The sequence below is a fragment of the Sinohyriopsis cumingii genome, chromosome 1 (assembly GCF_028554795.1).
Source record: "Sinohyriopsis cumingii isolate HCF-2022 chromosome 1, ASM2855479v2, whole genome shotgun sequence".
NCBI classification, from domain to species: Eukaryota; Metazoa; Mollusca; class Bivalvia; order Unionida; family Unionidae; genus Sinohyriopsis; species Sinohyriopsis cumingii.
The window spans coordinates 25887621-25905969 of NC_142961.1; the positions used below are offsets into that span (position 1 = coordinate 25887621).

At 41.8% G+C, this 18349-nt stretch overlaps 2 protein-coding genes across 2 annotated transcripts in view; one reads left to right on the top strand and one right to left on the bottom strand.

Annotated features, from left to right (window-relative positions):
* LOC149806570 (FRAS1-related extracellular matrix protein 1-like) overlaps positions 1–18349 on the top strand; it is a 142119-nt gene that overhangs the window by 42058 nt on the left and 81712 nt on the right. The window lies entirely within an intron of this gene.
* LOC149806571 (uncharacterized) lies at positions 4263–12745 on the bottom strand. The gene is made up of 3 exons (XM_089954791.1): positions 12332–12745; positions 5656–11536; positions 4263–4860 (listed from the first exon to the last, which is right to left on the bottom strand). Exon 2 carries the CDS (start codon positions 10608–10610, stop codon positions 6258–6260), a length of 4353 nt encoding a protein of 1450 aa, XP_089810917.1. The 5' UTR covers positions 10611–11536; positions 12332–12745; the 3' UTR covers positions 4263–4860; positions 5656–6257.

The window sequence follows — 18349 nt, forward strand, 5'->3', positions numbered from 1 at the left end:
GGATGCCTCTTATTATACAGGCTTATATGTTGGACAGTATTCATGGCCATGTTAACTGGAATAGATTAAATTGCCAAGTCTTCTGCCAAAAAGGACCCGGTCGATTTTACTCAAAATGTATATCTTGTAAAGAGAATGTGAGATACAGAGAAACAAAAATCATCGTTCCAGAATATTACCCATGGCGGATGACACCCTGATCTGCCAGTTCATTCAGTTACATTTTATCTGCATTATCCTTTTTCATCCGTTAAAAAAATCCGAATCGTGTCCGTTAATAGCCAGATTTTTGTGGTTTATATATATATATATATATATATATATATATATATATATATATATATATATATATATATATATAGAGAGAGAGAGAGAGAGAGAGAGAGAGAGAGAGAGAGAGAGAGAATTTATTTTGGACAGGGCTTGTCCTCTAACAGGTTGTAATTTACATGATTATAATTGTCTTCTAACAGCGTTGTCATTTACCTGATTATAACTGTTTTTAACAGCGTTGTAATTTACATGTATATAACAGCATTGTCATTTACCTGATTATAACTGTTTTTTAACGGATTTGTAATTTACACGATCATAATTGTCTTCTAACAGCGTTGTCATTTACCTGATTATAACTGTTTTTTAACAGCGTTGTAATTTACATGTATATAACAGCGTTGTCATTTACCTGATTATAACTTTTTTTTAACAACGATGTAATTTACACGATCATATCAGCAATGAGTGATCCATCTTCTGTTACATTTGACCAATTCTTCTTTCTTGAAATGAAACCTTATCGTTCTGCCTTACCTTAAAACCAATGTGTCATGCCTTGTTTAAAATAGAAGAAATGGTGGTTGCAGGGGGTCCTGACACGATGCCATATTGTAGCGGCTAAAGATTAGTTGTCGAATTAACTCAAAAAAACGGCCCAGAGCTTTGCAATGTGATAAGATAGAGAATATGTTAATCCTGTCTTCAGACGTAAGTTAATCCACCCTTAAGTAAGCAAAAAGCCCCACCACTACCATTTATAAAAAAAACTACAAACATTACGTAAAGATATTTGATTTAGACCTGCAACCGTCAGCTACGACTTAAGACGGGGAGTGTTATCGAAGTATTTCCAGAGCGAAAATATGTGCTGAATGACTGGATCACGAAAAATGGGGCCTCCGTATATATTTGCAGGTGCGCCGCCATAAAGACTATCTGAGTTGACGTCTGAGGCAGGCATTGGCGATAAATTTACCCCAACCACCGTCTCCTTTGAAGTCTGAAATAATTTGAAACAAATCTCACTGTGTCTCGGGCAATTAATCATTCCCCTTTCATGCTCAAGTCGAGACGCGGTCTCTCGGCAAGAGCCATGAGGGAAAGGCTGCACGACGGTTTCGAGACTCTAACTCGAGAAAGGTATATTTAGCCTGGCGTTTATTAAATATAACGGTTCAACTTAAGCCATTATTGGTAACGGTTTTGACAAAATTATAGAATTACTGGAAGGGAGCGATGGTATCTTGTTGTTTAGATTAATTAGACTTAATTTTGCTTTGCTCTGACTATGAATATATTTCATTTTTGATGTTTAGTTGACCGTCCGTTTTGTTTACCAATGAAGACACACGACGAACAAGATATCGCCATATTTGTTTTAACTTGACTGTTTTCATACGATACATGTTTGCTCCAGACAGACGCATTTGGCTAGGATGTCTGAAAACATCGTTGATTACGAGCATAATTTGTTCTCAGATTACTGTAATCATTACAGTAGATTGTCATATTTTTACAATAGATTGTCATATTTTTACAGTGGATTGTATTGTCCTTTCGTATAAAGTCGCCTCCTTGGTAATCATGTTATCACTTCGTCGAACTATTGTATTTCTTTACTCTCAATCATTTTGTTTTTGCGTGTTGCATGAACATAGGGACAGCGGGTGGCTGAGTGGTATACAACGCTCCCCTTTACCGATCAGGGACGAGGGTACGTGAGAAAGGTTGCCAGTTGCTTCACGTGGGTCACTGGTACATCACAGGGGTTGCCGGGTAGTTTCTTCACCAGATATGTAGACCGCTATGTTTATCCTATTATATGCTAATGTTGTTGGTTGAACGCCATTTTTCAGCACACGATATGCGATAAATGGCGGCCAGCATAACTGGTGGAGGAAGAACCCGGTAAAAACCCCAGTAAGAACCACAGATCCACGGGAAGCTACTGTCAAGCTTTATTACATCCCATACTGGCAGAGCCCAAGACTCAAACCCGCGCGGACAGAGGTGAGATGGCAATGATTGGTATAGGCAGGCGCTTTTAGATCAGTCGGCCACCTTTTGCCTCTGCCCTCCCCCTCCCCATGATGTGTTGCAAACGGCATTAAACCCACAACAACGTGGAAATAAATTCATACCAGATGAGACTGCTGTATGAAAAGTTGTGCATAGTTATATGCCAACATTTATTATCAAGCGACCGTCAGGTATAGTTCATAAGGAGTTTCGCACTAGAAACTAAAACCACATAGAAAACTCTCAGAAGCATAAAATGTAAGGAACACAAGGGGAAATCTTGTTAAAATATAAGCAAAAGCTTTAATCGAGGCTTCCGAATTATTATTTTTTGTATTGCATTTATTTATGTCCACTATTAAATATCTGAGCGAAAATAACAAATTAGTCAAAATATTAGTTGCTTGTAATCTATAATTAGTTGGTTTTTTTTTGTTTTTTTTTTGAGTAACTGGTTTTACGTTAACGGAAAGCCTTCACAAAATGAAGTATCTTTTACTCCCCATGGGGGCATGAGATCATCCCGTCCTCCGTTTATCAGATCATATGAACTATTTTTGGTGCTATTCTCGTACGCAGCGACGCCGATGGACAAAGGACTTATTTAAAATGCAGGCTTGCATGCGTTTCAGGGTGTCCAGACGACGACTGGATCTGACTAAGGCAATCTTTGACTTTGATATATTGATGTAGTTTTGTTTTAAAACGACTAGGTTGGAGACAGAGAAAGAAAATATGGAATTACTACAATTTGGGTTTCTTAGGAGACGTTGTAAGTCTAATTATATGAACTGACTAAATTATTTCTGAATGTTTGAAATTTGAGCACGTGGTTGTGGCACAGCATGAGCTGGACTGAATGGTTTGAATTGTCTGGCCTAATTTTATGTTGACGGGATATGGGGGTGGGGGTGGAATATATGTGTGAAACGTACGACTATGGTGGGTACATGGCTAGCTGCATGAACCACTTCAAATCAAAGATGCCAAACTCGCTAACAACGTAGATGCAAATCTGAGTGCATACCGGATTAAACCATTTACATTAAACTTGTATTCTTGGGCACTGTAGTGTCTAAAGTACAAGATATCCAATTTGAAACTTCAAGACTAGAAAATATGAAACAGTTCTTGGAGTCATTTGACATCAGTGAAATTTGATAAAATATTTAAACCCCAAACTACTACCCGCATTCTGAGATGTATGTGTGTCTCTAGGTTTTTTTGTAATCTGTATTTAATCATGGTATAGTAATTTAGATGTGTCCGTATTTATTCAGGTTATAATAATTTTTTTGTGTTCTGTATTTATTCATGGTACAGTAATTTAGATGTGTCTGTATTTATTCATGGTATAGAAATTCAGAAGTGTCTGTATTTATTCATGGTATAGTAATTTAGATGTGTCTGTATTTATTCATGGTATAGAAATTTAGATGTGTCTGTATTTTATTCATGGTATAGAAATTTAGATGTGTCTGTATTTATTCAGGTTATAGTAATTTAGATATGTCTGTATTTATTCATGGTATAGAAATTTAGATGTGTCTATTTATTCAGGGTATAGAAATTTAGATGTGTCTGTATTTATTCATAGTATAGAAATTTAGATGTGTCTGTATTTATTCATGGGTATAGTAATTTAAATTTGTCTCTGTTTATTCAGGGTATAGTAATTTAAAGCCTGTATCAAAGAGCCTATCACCCTCTTTTTCTTGGGGGGGGGGGACTGAGAAGTTTACTTAAGTAAGAAGAAGTGGATTTAATACACTGCGTATTGGACATGAATCTGCTTACATAATTCAAGAACGCATGATGTGTCAACCTATGTCTACATTGTATTGTTATTGACATATAACCATGTGAAGACAGAAAAATATTTTGACTGTGCGGCTTCTGAGAATTTTGCCGAATACTGTATTTTCGTGCATACTGTACGTCGGCACGCACAAATGTACCAGCATGTGGGGGTGTAGTGGTTGTCTAGGGGTGGGGTTCTTCTTATAGACTTTAACGAATTATGAGAAGTTCCCCTGGTCCTTATTCAGAAGGTTAATTCTGGACACTATATTATTTATTGACTAAATATATTTATGGCTACGAGCCCCCAGTCAGCAATGCCGACAGTTAAATTAAAAGAAATACAAAGATGAAATTTAAACAATAACAATTTAATAAATGAAATTTAAAAGAATTTAAAGTAATCAATGTCTCTCTTTCACCCAATGATCCCTTTGATCATCATTTGAGTTCACAGTGTGAGGAGATTTTTCCCTTCTTGAGTGCTACTCATCTAAATCTCTTCGTTCCCTTGTCTTTCTCTCCTTTCGTGATCTCCACTTCCGCTTCCTCTTCTATTATCCTTGTTCCTTGCCGTTATCTTGACTTCCGGTTCCTCTTCTAGTATCCGGAACCCTTGACGGTATCCCTTGAGGTCACCCGAAATTCACTCGGTATCTCTCACCGTCACCCGAAATTCTCTGAACTTCTCTCGTCCCCCGAAATTCTCTGAAATTCTTTCGTCCCCCGAAATTCTCTGAGATTCTTTCGTCCCCCGAAAGCTTCCTGTTGAAAGGTATAATGCATTAGCATAGGGTTATAAAAATCTTCCCTCACACTACGTCACTGAACTGAACCATCAGTTTAAGGCGGGACATTTGGGTCGCGCATGCGCACACATCGAAATTCCCATACACTTCCGCCGCTTACAAAAATGGCGCCATAACACAATCACACAAAGGATTCAAATATCTACATACTGAGCCCTATCAGTATATACATACAAAATATTTCAAATATGATTGTACTAAAATATTACTACGATTAGTAATATGACTATCTATATATTTATATATATTTATATATTTCCTACACAAGCGTACCAAATCCACAATATTCACATTCAAATGGTGATAAACGGCAATCCGTTACTCAATGGCAAAATCTATCATTACGTAAACAAATTTCTTGTCTACCAAAATATAACTACGCAAAGAAATATTAATTCTTATAGCGGCTAGCGAGCAATACAATTCTTCACAAATACAAATCGTCCTTTCAAAAGGGCGTAAACGTAATAATCCACGAAATAATATGCACACATATTACTAGCGAAAGAAGAGAACATTTTCGCCTCACAAAATAAGGTGTACATAGTAACATTATGAATAATGATGCAACGAATCAACATCGTAATCAATCGTAAACAAAAGTACTAGCTAAAGTCATGAAAAAAATGCAAAATATTAAGGTCATAATTAACTATTCATACTTCAATACAAGTAAAATGTATACATACGACAAATTCTCTTCAATTAACAGCAGTCGTATCAAGCAGAATCAACGTAACATCAAACTTACCTGATCGAAGCTATTTCATGAATTTCCTAAATTCCGCCAATTTTTACGAATGGCTAACGGAGTGTGTGTCACTGCGACTCTTAAACACCAACTGACGAATTTCAGGCTTGTACAAGTCTTATTCCAGCTTCTCGAATCAAGTCCCACCTACAACGCATCCCGATTGGATGGCGACGGACTCTGGTCATTTGATCGAACTGTCAATCATAAAAATGTCAGTCTGTGTGTCCCCATGTACTGTCCAGCCTACCATTGTCGGCTTCCGGCTCTTTGAAGTTGTCTACGTCACGTGTTCCCATGTACAAAGATTCCCGCCAGATTTCCACTCAAGAGCTCAAACAAAGACTGGGTTACGTAAGAGGATTAGCCAACTTAGGCACTTGGAAAAACAAAGCTTACCTGGCTCCACTTACAGACTTATAAATACATGTATAATACAAGGGGTTGGGGTAAAACATCACATCCCCCCACGCTTGAGAATAAAATCAGGATTTTATTCACTCAAACTAAAAAAGCAAAAGTGTTACACGATATAAAGAACAAAATCAGCAAAATGAACTAAATGCTAAACTGAGTATGAACACGAAAATATAACAAATGATCTATATCATTTCGGCGCTTCTACTCATGAAATCTGCGCCTACGTTTTCAGATCCTTTCACGTATCTGATCTGCATCTGGTACTGCTGTAAAAACAGCGACCATCGCATCAATCGACCATTGGACAACTTTGCCTGCGCCAGATAGGCGAGTGGTTGGTGGTCGGTCTCCAATATGAACTTACGTCCATATAGGTATCGCTCGAACCGTGATATGCCGAACACGATTCCGAGACATTCCCTCTCCGATACTGAGTAATTCTTCTCGGCAGCAGACAACTTCCGGCTGCCGTATGCGACAGGAAAAAGCGTCTTGTCATGCTCCTGGAGCAGTACTGCTCCCAGTCCCGTGTCGCATGCATCGGTGCGCAGAACGAATTCTTTATCCAAGTCCGGTAGACGAACAACTGCGTCGGATGTAAGTCTATCCTTTAGCGTTTGGAATGCGTGCTCACACGCATCTGTCCAAACGAACTTACTCGGGGTCCGTTTCTTGGTTAGGTCAGACAACGGGCCCGCAATCGCGCTGAAATTAGCGACATACCTCCGGTAATATCCGGCCAGTCCCAGGAATGACCTCACTTCCGTTTTCGTGGTGGGGCGTGCGGCGTTTCTCAACTGCTCCACCTTCGACTTCTCTGGAGACAGCGTGCCTTGGCTCAGGGTATGTCCTAAATAGTCTAATGTCCTGAAACCAAGGTGACATTTGGAAGGGCGGGCTGTCAAGCCCTCCTGACGTAGCCGCTCCAAAACGTCAGCTAACAGAGCGAGGTGTTCACCCCATGTCTCTGTAGCTAACAAGAGGTCATCCATGAAGTTGTGGACACCCCTATCGCGCAAGGGCTCCAACAACTTCCGCATCATTCTGGTAAAGACGCTGGGCGCGTTTTGTACCCCGAACGGCATCACCAACCATTGGTATGTCCCGTCGGGAGTAGCAAAAGCAAGCTTCGGTCGGTCTTCTTTCCTTACCGGAATTTGCCAATACCCCTTGGACAAATCCAGTTTGGAAAAATATTTCGCTTTCGAGACCGAAGCGAAGATATGTTCGGGGTCAGGTAGCATTTCAACTTGAAATTCTGTCACCTGATTCAGCTTCCGGTAGTCGACGCAGAACCGATGGGTGCCGTCCTTCTTCTGCACTAAGACTACTGGTGAGCTGTACGGAGAGTCGGCAGGTTCGATTACTCCCAGAGCAATCATCTGCTCGATTTCTTCCCTTACAACTTGTCGTTTCGCGTGGGGCAAGGGGTAGGGTTTACGCTGAACTGGTCGGTCGTCCACCATCTTTAACCCGAACTCGACAAGCGTCGTCCTCCCGGGTTTTTCTGTTAGCACGTCGGAATATCCGGCCAGCAAGGTCTCTATCTCGTTCCGCTGCCCTTCAGTTAACATGGGGTCACACTCCACGTCCGACGGAGTCTCGGCCCTCGTTAATGGACAGCTCGGGACAGTGTTAGCACCTTCCGTATCGCCTTCGATATCCTCGGTGACTATCGCTGCGACAACAAAATCGCTGGCGGTCTCCCTTTCCCGGTACCTCTTGAGCAAATTGGCATGGTACAATTTCTCTTTCGTCGGTAGCTGTATCCGGTAGGTTTGACCTCCGACCTTCTTGGTGACGACGTATGGACCCCTCCAGGAAACTTGCAACTTGTTGTGTTCCTGGGGCAACAACAACAACACTTTGTCCCCTACCTCAAACTGACGTGGTTTTGCGCGCTTATTGTAATTTTTCGCCTGTTGCGCCCTAGCTCGTTTGAGATTTTCTTGCGCGAGAGAACAAACCTCTTCCAGTTTGTTGCGCAAGTCCGCGACGTACTGGTAGGTAGTGCGTACTTCCTCTACAGCGTGGTCGTCTGTCCACAGCTGTCTCAGTACGGCGATTGGGCCGCGTACGGTTCTCCCGTACAAGAGTTCAAAGGGAGAGAACCCCAAACTCGCTTGCGGTACTTCCCGGTATGCAAAAAGCATGGCCGGAATATACCGGTCCCAATCCTTGGGGCGGCCTTCGCACAATTTCTTGAGCGTGTTTTTCAAGGTCCCATTAAACCGTTCGACCAATCCGTTACATTGGGGGTGATACGGTGTAGTCGTGAGGTGTTTAATCGACATGAGACGATTCACCTCCGCCATCACACGACTCATAAATTGTGTTCCTTGATCGGTCAAGATCTCGTCGGGCACTCCGACTCTTGACCAGATCGCAAACAGAGCTTCCGCGACGGTTTCCGTGTCAATGTTACGCAACGCAACGGCCTCCGGATAGCGTGTAGCATAATCGACAACCGTTAAAATATATCGATTTCCGTGCGCAGACGCGGGTTTTATCGGTCCGATTAAATCCATGGCAACACGTCTAAATGGTTCATCGATAAGGGGCGTACTCCCCAAAGGGATGGGTCGCTGATCCGTTTTCGGTGCCATTCTCTGGCATTTGTCACAGGAGAGACAGAACCGTTTTACGTCTCCCTGGACCCCTGGCCAGTAAAACTCTTTTACAAGACGGTCACGCGTCTTAGCAATTCCCATGTGTCCACCCATGAGACTCTCGTGTGCAAGTTTCAGTACTTCGCAACGCTTTTCCTTTGGCACGACGACTTGCTTGAAGTGTTCGTTGTGTTTCCTGGCGTGGCGATACAAGATTCCCTTCTTGTAGACAAACTTCACCGCGCCGTTCGGAGTTTCCCTTTCTGTTCCCGCTTCTGCGTGTTTGTGCAACTGCGCCAGAGTTGCGTCCTCCTGTTGCAGCTTCCTTAACTCCGCTGGAATAACATTACTAACCGGTGTCGATGTAACTTGGATTGGCTTTTGTTTCGGCTGTCGACTCATGGCCCTGGTTTCAACAGCACTCACTGGCATAGGTGTGCAGGTTTCGGGGTTCGGCTGGGGTAACACATAACGGCAACCCAATATGACGTCATGTGATAGCCCCTCCAAGCAAGCAGCTTCAATTTTCCCCTTCACGTATGGTGAATCGAGGTCAATGACAGCTACTGGTAATGAGTCACGCGCGCAGTTCGCGTACTGAACTTCTATTACCTCCCCTGTATAGTCCTCCGGCTTGACATATTTCTTGTCGACAAGCGCGGGGACGCTGCACCCAGTGTCATACAAGATGGTGGCGCCTTCACCATTGACAGTTGCGGCCGCAAGGTTGGCTGGGTTGCGACTCGCTTCCGGCACACATTCCTTCTTAGCTACGACATTCACCTGGGTCTGCCTGCCCTTGGGACAGTCCCTGGCAAAATGCCCCAGGCGCTTGCAATTAAAACATGTCGGCGGCCCTCGCCGACTTGCAAGTCCTGGTTTCGTGGGTGAGGCCTGTCCAGGTCGATAGGCGGCAGCCCTACCTGTAGGTGCCCCTCCGACCTTCCCGTCGCCCTGACGGTTACGGACAGCCGGCTCAACCTCCCCCATACGACGCGACTCAGAGGGTCGGGGTCGGTCAGCAACCCCGGAACCTCCACTCTTCGAGTGCGCCTGCTCGTATCGCTCCGCCATGTTAGCGATCTCTTCGAGCGTCCGGTGTTCTCTTTCTGCTAAGAAAACTGTCAACTCGCGACGGTAAGTACCCAGGACATGTTCCTTGAGTATTACCTCGCGTAGCCCTTCGTACGTGCGTTCGACTTCGGCCATTTTCATCCACTTCTCAAATAAACCTCGAACACGGTTGTGGAATTGAGAGTGGGTCTCTGTTACCTTTTTCACCGAGTCCCGGAAAAGTTTCCGGTAAGTCTCGGCGGTCAGCCGATAATGGCAGAGAAGCGCCTTCTTGAGGGCAGTGTAGTCATCAGCCTCTTCTGCAGTTAAGCCGTGGTAGACTTCCCGAGCTGCACCTTGCAAAAAGGCTGAGACATTAATGGCCCAGTGCTGTTCAGGGACCTGATGAGCGCGTGCGAGTTTCTCAAACTGGACGAGAAAATCGTCAATAGCCTCCTCCCTATCATTGAAGCGTGACATGTTGATCTGGACTATCCGGTGGTCGATGAAAGGTCGGCCGGTTGTTCCAGAGCTTGTACTGGCGTCGTCCCGTCCGTTGGTCCTAACTTCAACTCTGACCTTTTCCATCTCCAGAGTGTGAGCGAGTCTGGCTAGCTCCAGCTCTTTCTGGGCGTCTCGGTCCGCTGCTTCTCGGTCCGCGGCTATCTTGGCTTGATCCGCTGCGATCTTGGCTAACTCTTGGTCCGCTGCTATCTTGGCTAGTTCTCTCTGGGCTTCTCTTTCCGCTGCTTTTTCGGCCTTCCATTCCTTGATCCTTTCTTCTATAAAGGTTGCCAGGCGATCTCCCTCGTATCCAAGATCTTCCGACCCCATGGCGCGGTATTCCTTTATCATTTGTCGTTCGGTAGCCATTATACTAATGTAAAGTGATACCTTGTCTCAAAATTCAAACAGTATACAGATATTTGTAATACCAGTTTAAATACTTACCTGTCGACAACAACTAGTTTCGTTCAGGTAAGATATTTGTTCGATATCTGCTTCACACGTACTGCTATGAATGGAAGATCTACAAAGCCTGCACATATGACAATAAAAATACAAGATGAGAAAATCACAAAATTTCAGATACAAAGAATGGAAAATATCTCACACTGTTCACTAATACTTCTACCAATAACTTTAAGTCCCAAAATAATATATATGTCTAATTCATATCCCGGACGAAGCGCCCACTGTGGGGGTGTAGTGGTTGTCTAGGGGTGGGGTTCTTCTTATAGACTTTAACGAATTATGAGAAGTTCCCCTGGTCCTTATTCAGAAGGTTAATTCTGGACACTATATTATTTATTGACTAAATATATTTATGGCTACGAGCCCCCAGTCAGCAATGCCGACAGTTAAATTAAAAGAAATACAAAGATGAAATTTAAACAATAACAATTTAATAAATGAAATTTAAAAGAATTTAAAGTAATCAATGTCTCTCTTTCACCCAATGATCCCTTTGATCATCATTTGAGTTCACAGTGTGAGGAGATTTTTCCCTTCTTGAGTGCTACTCATCTAAATCTCTTCGTTCCCTTGTCTTTCTCTCCTTTCGTGATCTCCACTTCCGCTTCCTCTTCTATTATCCTTGTTCCTTGCCGTTATCTTGACTTCCGGTTCCTCTTCTAGTATCCGGAACCCTTGACGGTATCCCTTGAGGTCACCCGAAATTCACTCGGTATCTCTCACCGTCACCCGAAATTCTCTGAACTTCTCTCGTCCCCCGAAATTCTCTGAAATTCTTTCGTCCCCCGAAATTCTCTGAGATTCTTTCGTCCCCCGAAAGCTTCCTGTTGAAAGGTATAATGCATTAGCATAGGGTTATAAAAATCTTCCCTCACACTACGTCACTGAACTGAACCATCAGTTTAAGGCGGGACATTTGGGTCGCGCATGCGCACACATCGAAATTCCCATACACTTCCGCCGCTTACAAAAATGGCGCCATAACACAATCACACAAAGGATTCAAATATCTACATACTGAGCCCTATCAGTATATACATACAAAATATTTCAAATATGATTGTACTAAAATATTACTACGATTAGTAATATGACTATCTATATATTTATATATATTTATATATTTCCTACACAAGCGTACCAAATCCACAATATTCACATTCAAATGGTGATAAACGGCAATCCGTTACTCAATGGCAAAATCTATCATTACGTAAACAAATTTCTTGTCTACCAAAATATAACTACGCAAAGAAATATTAATTCTTATAGCGGCTAGCGAGCAATACAATTCTTCACAAATACAAATCGTCCTTTCAAAAGGGCGTAAACGTAATAATCCACGAAATAATATGCACACATATTACTAGCGAAAGAAGAGAACATTTTCGCCTCACAAAATAAGGTGTACATAGTAACATTATGAATAATGATGCAACGAATCAACATCGTAATCAATCGTAAACAAAAGTACTAGCTAAAGTCATGAAAAAAATGCAAAATATTAAGGTCATAATTAACTATTCATACTTCAATACAAGTAAAATGTATACATACGACAAATTCTCTTCAATTAACAGCAGTCGTATCAAGCAGAATCAACGTAACATCAAACTTACCTGATCGAAGCTATTTCATGAATTTCCTAAATTCCGCCAATTTTTACGAATGGCTAACGGAGTGTGTGTCACTGCGACTCTTAAACACCAACTGACGAATTTCAGGCTTGTACAAGTCTTATTCCAGCTTCTCGAATCAAGTCCCACCTACAACGCATCCCGATTGGATGGCGACGGACTCTGGTCATTTGATCGAACTGTCAATCATAAAAATGTCAGTCTGTGTGTCCCCATGTACTGTCCAGCCTACCATTGTCGGCTTCCGGCTCTTTGAAGTTGTCTACGTCACGTGTTCCCATGTACAAAGATTCCCGCCAGATTTCCACTCAAGAGCTCAAACAAAGACTGGGTTACGTAAGAGGATTAGCCAACTTAGGCACTTGGAAAAACAAAGCTTACCTGGCTCCACTTACAGACTTATAAATACATGTATAATACAAGGGGTTGGGGTAAAACATCACACAGCATTTCCTTTTGTCGCCATGTTCTTTCACAACGGGTTGATTCATTTCAAGGGAAATGTTATGGCGGAAAGGTTTGTCTGGTTTAGTGCTTTAAGCTAATGCAACACATGCTGCTTAGTTAGTGACAAGGCAATTGGAATAAAGTGCCTATCCGGTGGACACGCCAAGGTGGCCCAACCCAGACTGATCCGATGATTGGATTAGACAGTTTTCTGTGTTTAATGCCATCTTTAAGCACATGATAGGATATAATTGGCGGCCAGTATATACGGGCTCCTCTCTGACTGAACCTTCCTCCTCGCCACCGCCGGACATTAATAAACGTGCATAGCACATATTAAATACATGAAGGGAGAGGCACTTTTCCCTCTCTTCATGAACAATTAATTAACCCTCCACATGGGAATAACAACCTAGGTGTCCTGATGTGACGTCATAGTGGCGAGCAATCGCTACAGGCGTCACATACTGCTTGGTTGACACCTAGCGCAGCTAATGCAGACTGAACTCGAGTGTGTGCTGTGTCTATCCCCACTCGAGTATAGCCTTACATTCAGGTCGCTAGGGTCTATGAAGCCATTCACATTGACCCAAGACCTGACGGCTCAATTAAATAGTGCCTTTTATGCAGAGTAATGACTGGAAGATGAGGCTCTAATTCCTTCCCCCGGGATCAATTAAATAGTCCGCTTATGGACATTAACCAGACGTACATGCCCGTATGGGCGAAAACGTCTATAATTTAAATGATGATGAGAAGATAACGGAGAGAACTACTAACCCCACGCGGATAGAGATGAGATGTCGGTGATTGACAAAAGCAAGTGTCACCCAGGGTCCTTGTAGGATTAAAACCCGCGCCCTTCCCATCAATATTCTTGTTTTGTTCACTTTGTCAAAACTGTATTGCAATCTAGTTGAAATAAAATGTTTAATTTTTAAATCCAATTTGGTCACCATTAACTGAGACCAGAAGGGCGTGACAATTGGAACAGATAGACACTTGTCTATGTGAATATTACTTGACACCAATATTTCTATGTTGTAAAATCTGAGCTAAGGCAAATCTATCAATTTATTTTATAATATTTATGAAATATACACCCAAGTATGGATACTACTTGCAGACGAGATTAAATTGATAAAAGAGTCCAACTCTCAAACGATAGTGGTGCATTTAATATTACGAAATAACAATGTCTGACTTTCGACATAACAGAACTAAGTCCTGCAGAATATTAGAAATAACCACCAATGTCAATGTAAGTCAAGTCATTCTGTAGTGTTGTCGATGAAGTGAGTACATGGTACGTGTTAAGATCTGATGTACCCTCGAACATATTTTTCATCAATTTCTCACAGTAGAACAAGCGCTGACGTCATACGATGTCACAGGAAACTGGATGGGATATATAAATTTCGAGTTTTGGTAATTGTTTTGTATAGGGCGAGAAAACTTATATATATATATATATATATATATATATATGCAAGTTAATTAATAGTGTTCAACTACTGTGTAAATATCAGTCCGACTATATATTTGTTCAGAACCACGTGCAACATTAGAGATGTGTTTGTCTAAAAAAAATTGCACAAAAATATCAACTGCTCATTATACCGGCTGTTAAATCCGCAAACGACATTTCACTTCTAACAACGTATCAGGATGTCAGTTTATTAACAAAACCAGTATTTCTCCTTAAAACACACCCTATATATTAGGATGCCAGTTTCATACCTAAACCAATTTGGTTCATTAAAACGTATCGTATGCATTAGGGCGTCAATTTAAAACCCTAATATGTATTACGACGTCAATTTAAAACCCCAATATATATTACGACGTCAATTTAAAACCCCAGTGCCGCCGAGCAAACAGTCGTATATGTCAAATCATCTGAATAATGCTGAATCTTTAAAGTAATTGGTTTTAAATGTCGTTGGGTTACATTAAAAACCAGACAATATCAACATTTCATTGCAGTATGAGCCATGTAATGTCTCCCATAAACCCTGCCATTTTTCACCTGTACGAATTGATCCAATTTTGATCGGCGACATCTGTGGGTCAACCCATTTCAGTCGAAAGCTGGAAAATAAGATTTTATGAAGTTAGGGTTGTATACATAAAAATACATAAGAAAGACACCACCACGCTATCCTGGATTGTCTTCAGCCAAAGTTCAGTCATCATAGTGTTCCAGAGCACCAGCTAACCACCAAGATTTACCCGAGTCTTATTCTTATCTGATGCGCACGTTTTCTTCTCCGATGAGCTTAAAAAAGCTGGCTTTTCTCTCTTCATTCCCTTTCAAATCAATTTGTGCGTCACTTGTGAATGTTGTTAGTCACTAACGGAATTTGTCTAGTTTATGATTACTACTTTTGGAACACTCCGGAAAACGAACGGAATTACAACCACTTCGTTGACTGAACTAAGGGGTGGCACCTCTTAATTCTAAGCTGAATATTTGAACGTTGTTTAAACATAACATCTTGATTATTTCAAAGAACCGTTCATGTCAGATAGCTTTTTTGACAAATCATTTTCTTCCTTCAAAACTTTGGTTTGATTGGAAGAATGGTGAAACTTATGATAAACGGCAGCATGGGGGCTTTAATACCAAAATCGTTATGGCTTCTTTAAACATACCATATGCATTACGATGTCAATATAATAAAAAAGCAATATTTTAACAGACTAGAAACCGAACGAATTTGGATCAAGTGAAAACACCTAACACAATGTATGTAAGTGAGAAGAAAAAAAACACACTGACATGAAGTTCGCGAGTCTCACAACTATCACCATGAATATTAAAGTAACAATCGCCATGAATATTGATGTAACAACCACCATGAATATTAATGTAACAACCACCATGAATATTAATGTAACAATAAAATGGAAATAAATACGTAACAACAAATAAACACGTCTACTCTAATAGTGAAGTGTTTTGCACACTGTGACACCGTCTAAAGCTGAAACGAAACTCATAAATACGTAAGAAATAAAATAAAAAAGAATTATTCACCAAATGATATGATATCACCATACTCTGAGTATGCAATAAATAAATCAGTGGGGCCCCGAGTTGCCGAGTGGTCTAAAGCGCTCTCCGTTACGGATCATTGCCATCTCACCTGTCTGCGTGGGTTCGAGTCTCGGATTCACCCAATGTGGGTATGTGAGAAAGCTTGCCAGTAGCTTCTCGTGGGTCGGTGGTTCTTTCCGGGTTTTTCCCGGGTTCTTCCTCCACCATTAATACTGGCCGCCATGTATAACCTATCGTGTGCTGAAAAATGGCGTTAAACCCCACAACAACAACAACAACAACCTCTTGATCCTCTATTCTCTTTTCAGTAATACCACTGTTATTCTGTTGTCAGCTCTAAGTCTATACTGCCACTAAATACGCCATCACGCTGCCAGCTATGATATCATATTACCAGCTATTCTGCCATATTAACAGCAACTCTGCCACACTGCCAGATATTTTACCACATTAGCAACTATTCTGCCACACTACCAGTTATGCTGCTACATTAATAAATATGTTGCTATACCAAGAGCTATGCTGCCACACTACAGGCTATGCTCCACGTTAAGAGCTTCGCTGATTATGCTGCCACATTAACAGCTACTCTACTACACTGCCAGCTATGCTACTACACCGCCAGCTATGCTGCTACACTGCCAGCTATGCTGCTGCATTAACTGCTATTCTGCCACACTATCAGCTATGCTTCCACACCATCAGTTGTGCTACCTAATTAAACGCTATGCTGCCACACTGACAGCTATACTACACATTAAGAGCTTCGCTATTATGCGGCTACATTATCAGCTACGCTGCCACACTACCAGCTGGGGGCCCCCGAGTGGTCTAAAGCGTTCTCCGTTACGGATCACTGCCATCTCACCTGTCTGCGTGGGTTCGAGTCTCGGATTCAGCCAGTGTGGGTATGTAAGAAAGCTTGCCAGTAGCTTCTCGTGGGGCGATTGTTCGTTACGGAGTTTTCCCGGGTTCTTCCTCCACCATAAATACTGGCCGCCATGTATAGCCTATCGTGTGCTGAAAAACAACAACAACAACAACACTACCAGCTATGAAACCACACTATAACTTTGCTAATACACAAACAGCTACGCTGCCACACTGCCAGCTATGCTGCTCTACTCCCAGCTGTGCTGCTACCATACCAGCTATCCTGCCACATTACCAGCTACTCTCCCACACTACCAGCTACGCTGCCTCACTACCAGCTATGCTGTCTCACTACCAGCTATGCTGCCATACTCCCAGCTGTGCTGAGACATTACCAGCTGTGCTGCCACATTACCAGCTATGCTGCCACATTACCAGCTATACTGCTACACTACCAGCTATGCTGCCACACTGTCCGCTCTATGCTGCCACACTGTCAGCCCTATGGCTGTAATACATTATATAAAGTAGACACCTAATCGTCATTACACATAGCAAATACATCCTAAAAGTACTTTAAGAAAATACCTGACAGACGCAAGGATAAAGTACAAGTGCACAGCATGAAATAAGAGTATCTCGTTGCGAGCGTTCTGCAACGAGATGCATCTATTTACTCAGTCACTGTTAGTCGAGGGAAAAAAATACTCCCGGTAACGCTGGACGCGCCAACAAAATCAATTACACATAATAGTTCTGATGCATTACCAAGTTATTTTATTGCCATATTTCGTGACAAATGACTCCTTAAAACGTACCGCATGTATTAGGGTGTAAATTCAATACTTAAAGCAACATGTGTCCTTAAACCATAAGAAAAGTCGCACATACCTTTTATGTCTCTTGCCTTATATGTAAGTTACTGATTAAAGGAACCCTGATCAGTCAAAATCCCAAGGTACCTACCGATCCAAACGTTTTGTTTATGAGTAGTTTTCGAGATCTAATCTGAATGTGTAATGTAGGTTTGTGCATTATTCTGCACAAAATAACTATTTTGTAAAAGATGCCTTTCTCCCTAACCGCTGATACTTTACGCGAAATTGGATTACCGAGGACACAAAGACCGTTTTCTTCTTCATATATGTTCGTTTTCTCTTCAGATATTGTTTTTGTTTGATTTATTTTTCTTTTTAACTTTTAGATTTAATGGCCATATACCAGAAAAGCTTATATGGGAGTCTTTTATACATTGTTTTACGTCGGTCCTCCTCGGCTAGTGTGGGTACGTGGGAAAGCCTGCCAGTAGCTTCTCGTGGGTAGGTGGTTCTTTCCTGGGTTTTCCAGGGTTCTTCCTCCACCAGTTATACTGGCCGCCATATATGGCCTATCTTGTGCTGAAAAATGGCGTTAAACCCTAGAACAACAACAACAACAACGTCCGTCCTTCGGTTGGCACACGTTTGCGTTTGTTCTCGCTAAGCCTCCTAAACTACTTGGAGGATTGACAAGAAACTTCACACACACACACACACACACACACACCATGATCTAGTTAGTCCTAAATGAAATTTTAGTGCTACTCGGACATACAATAATGCTGCCACTGCGACCATCTT

Bases quoted from the DNA above. Each gene is read 5' to 3' on its own strand.
- LOC149806571 (XM_089954791.1), bottom strand. From the start codon at position 10,610: ATGGCTACCGAACGACAAATGATAAAGGAATACCGCGCCATGGGGTCG.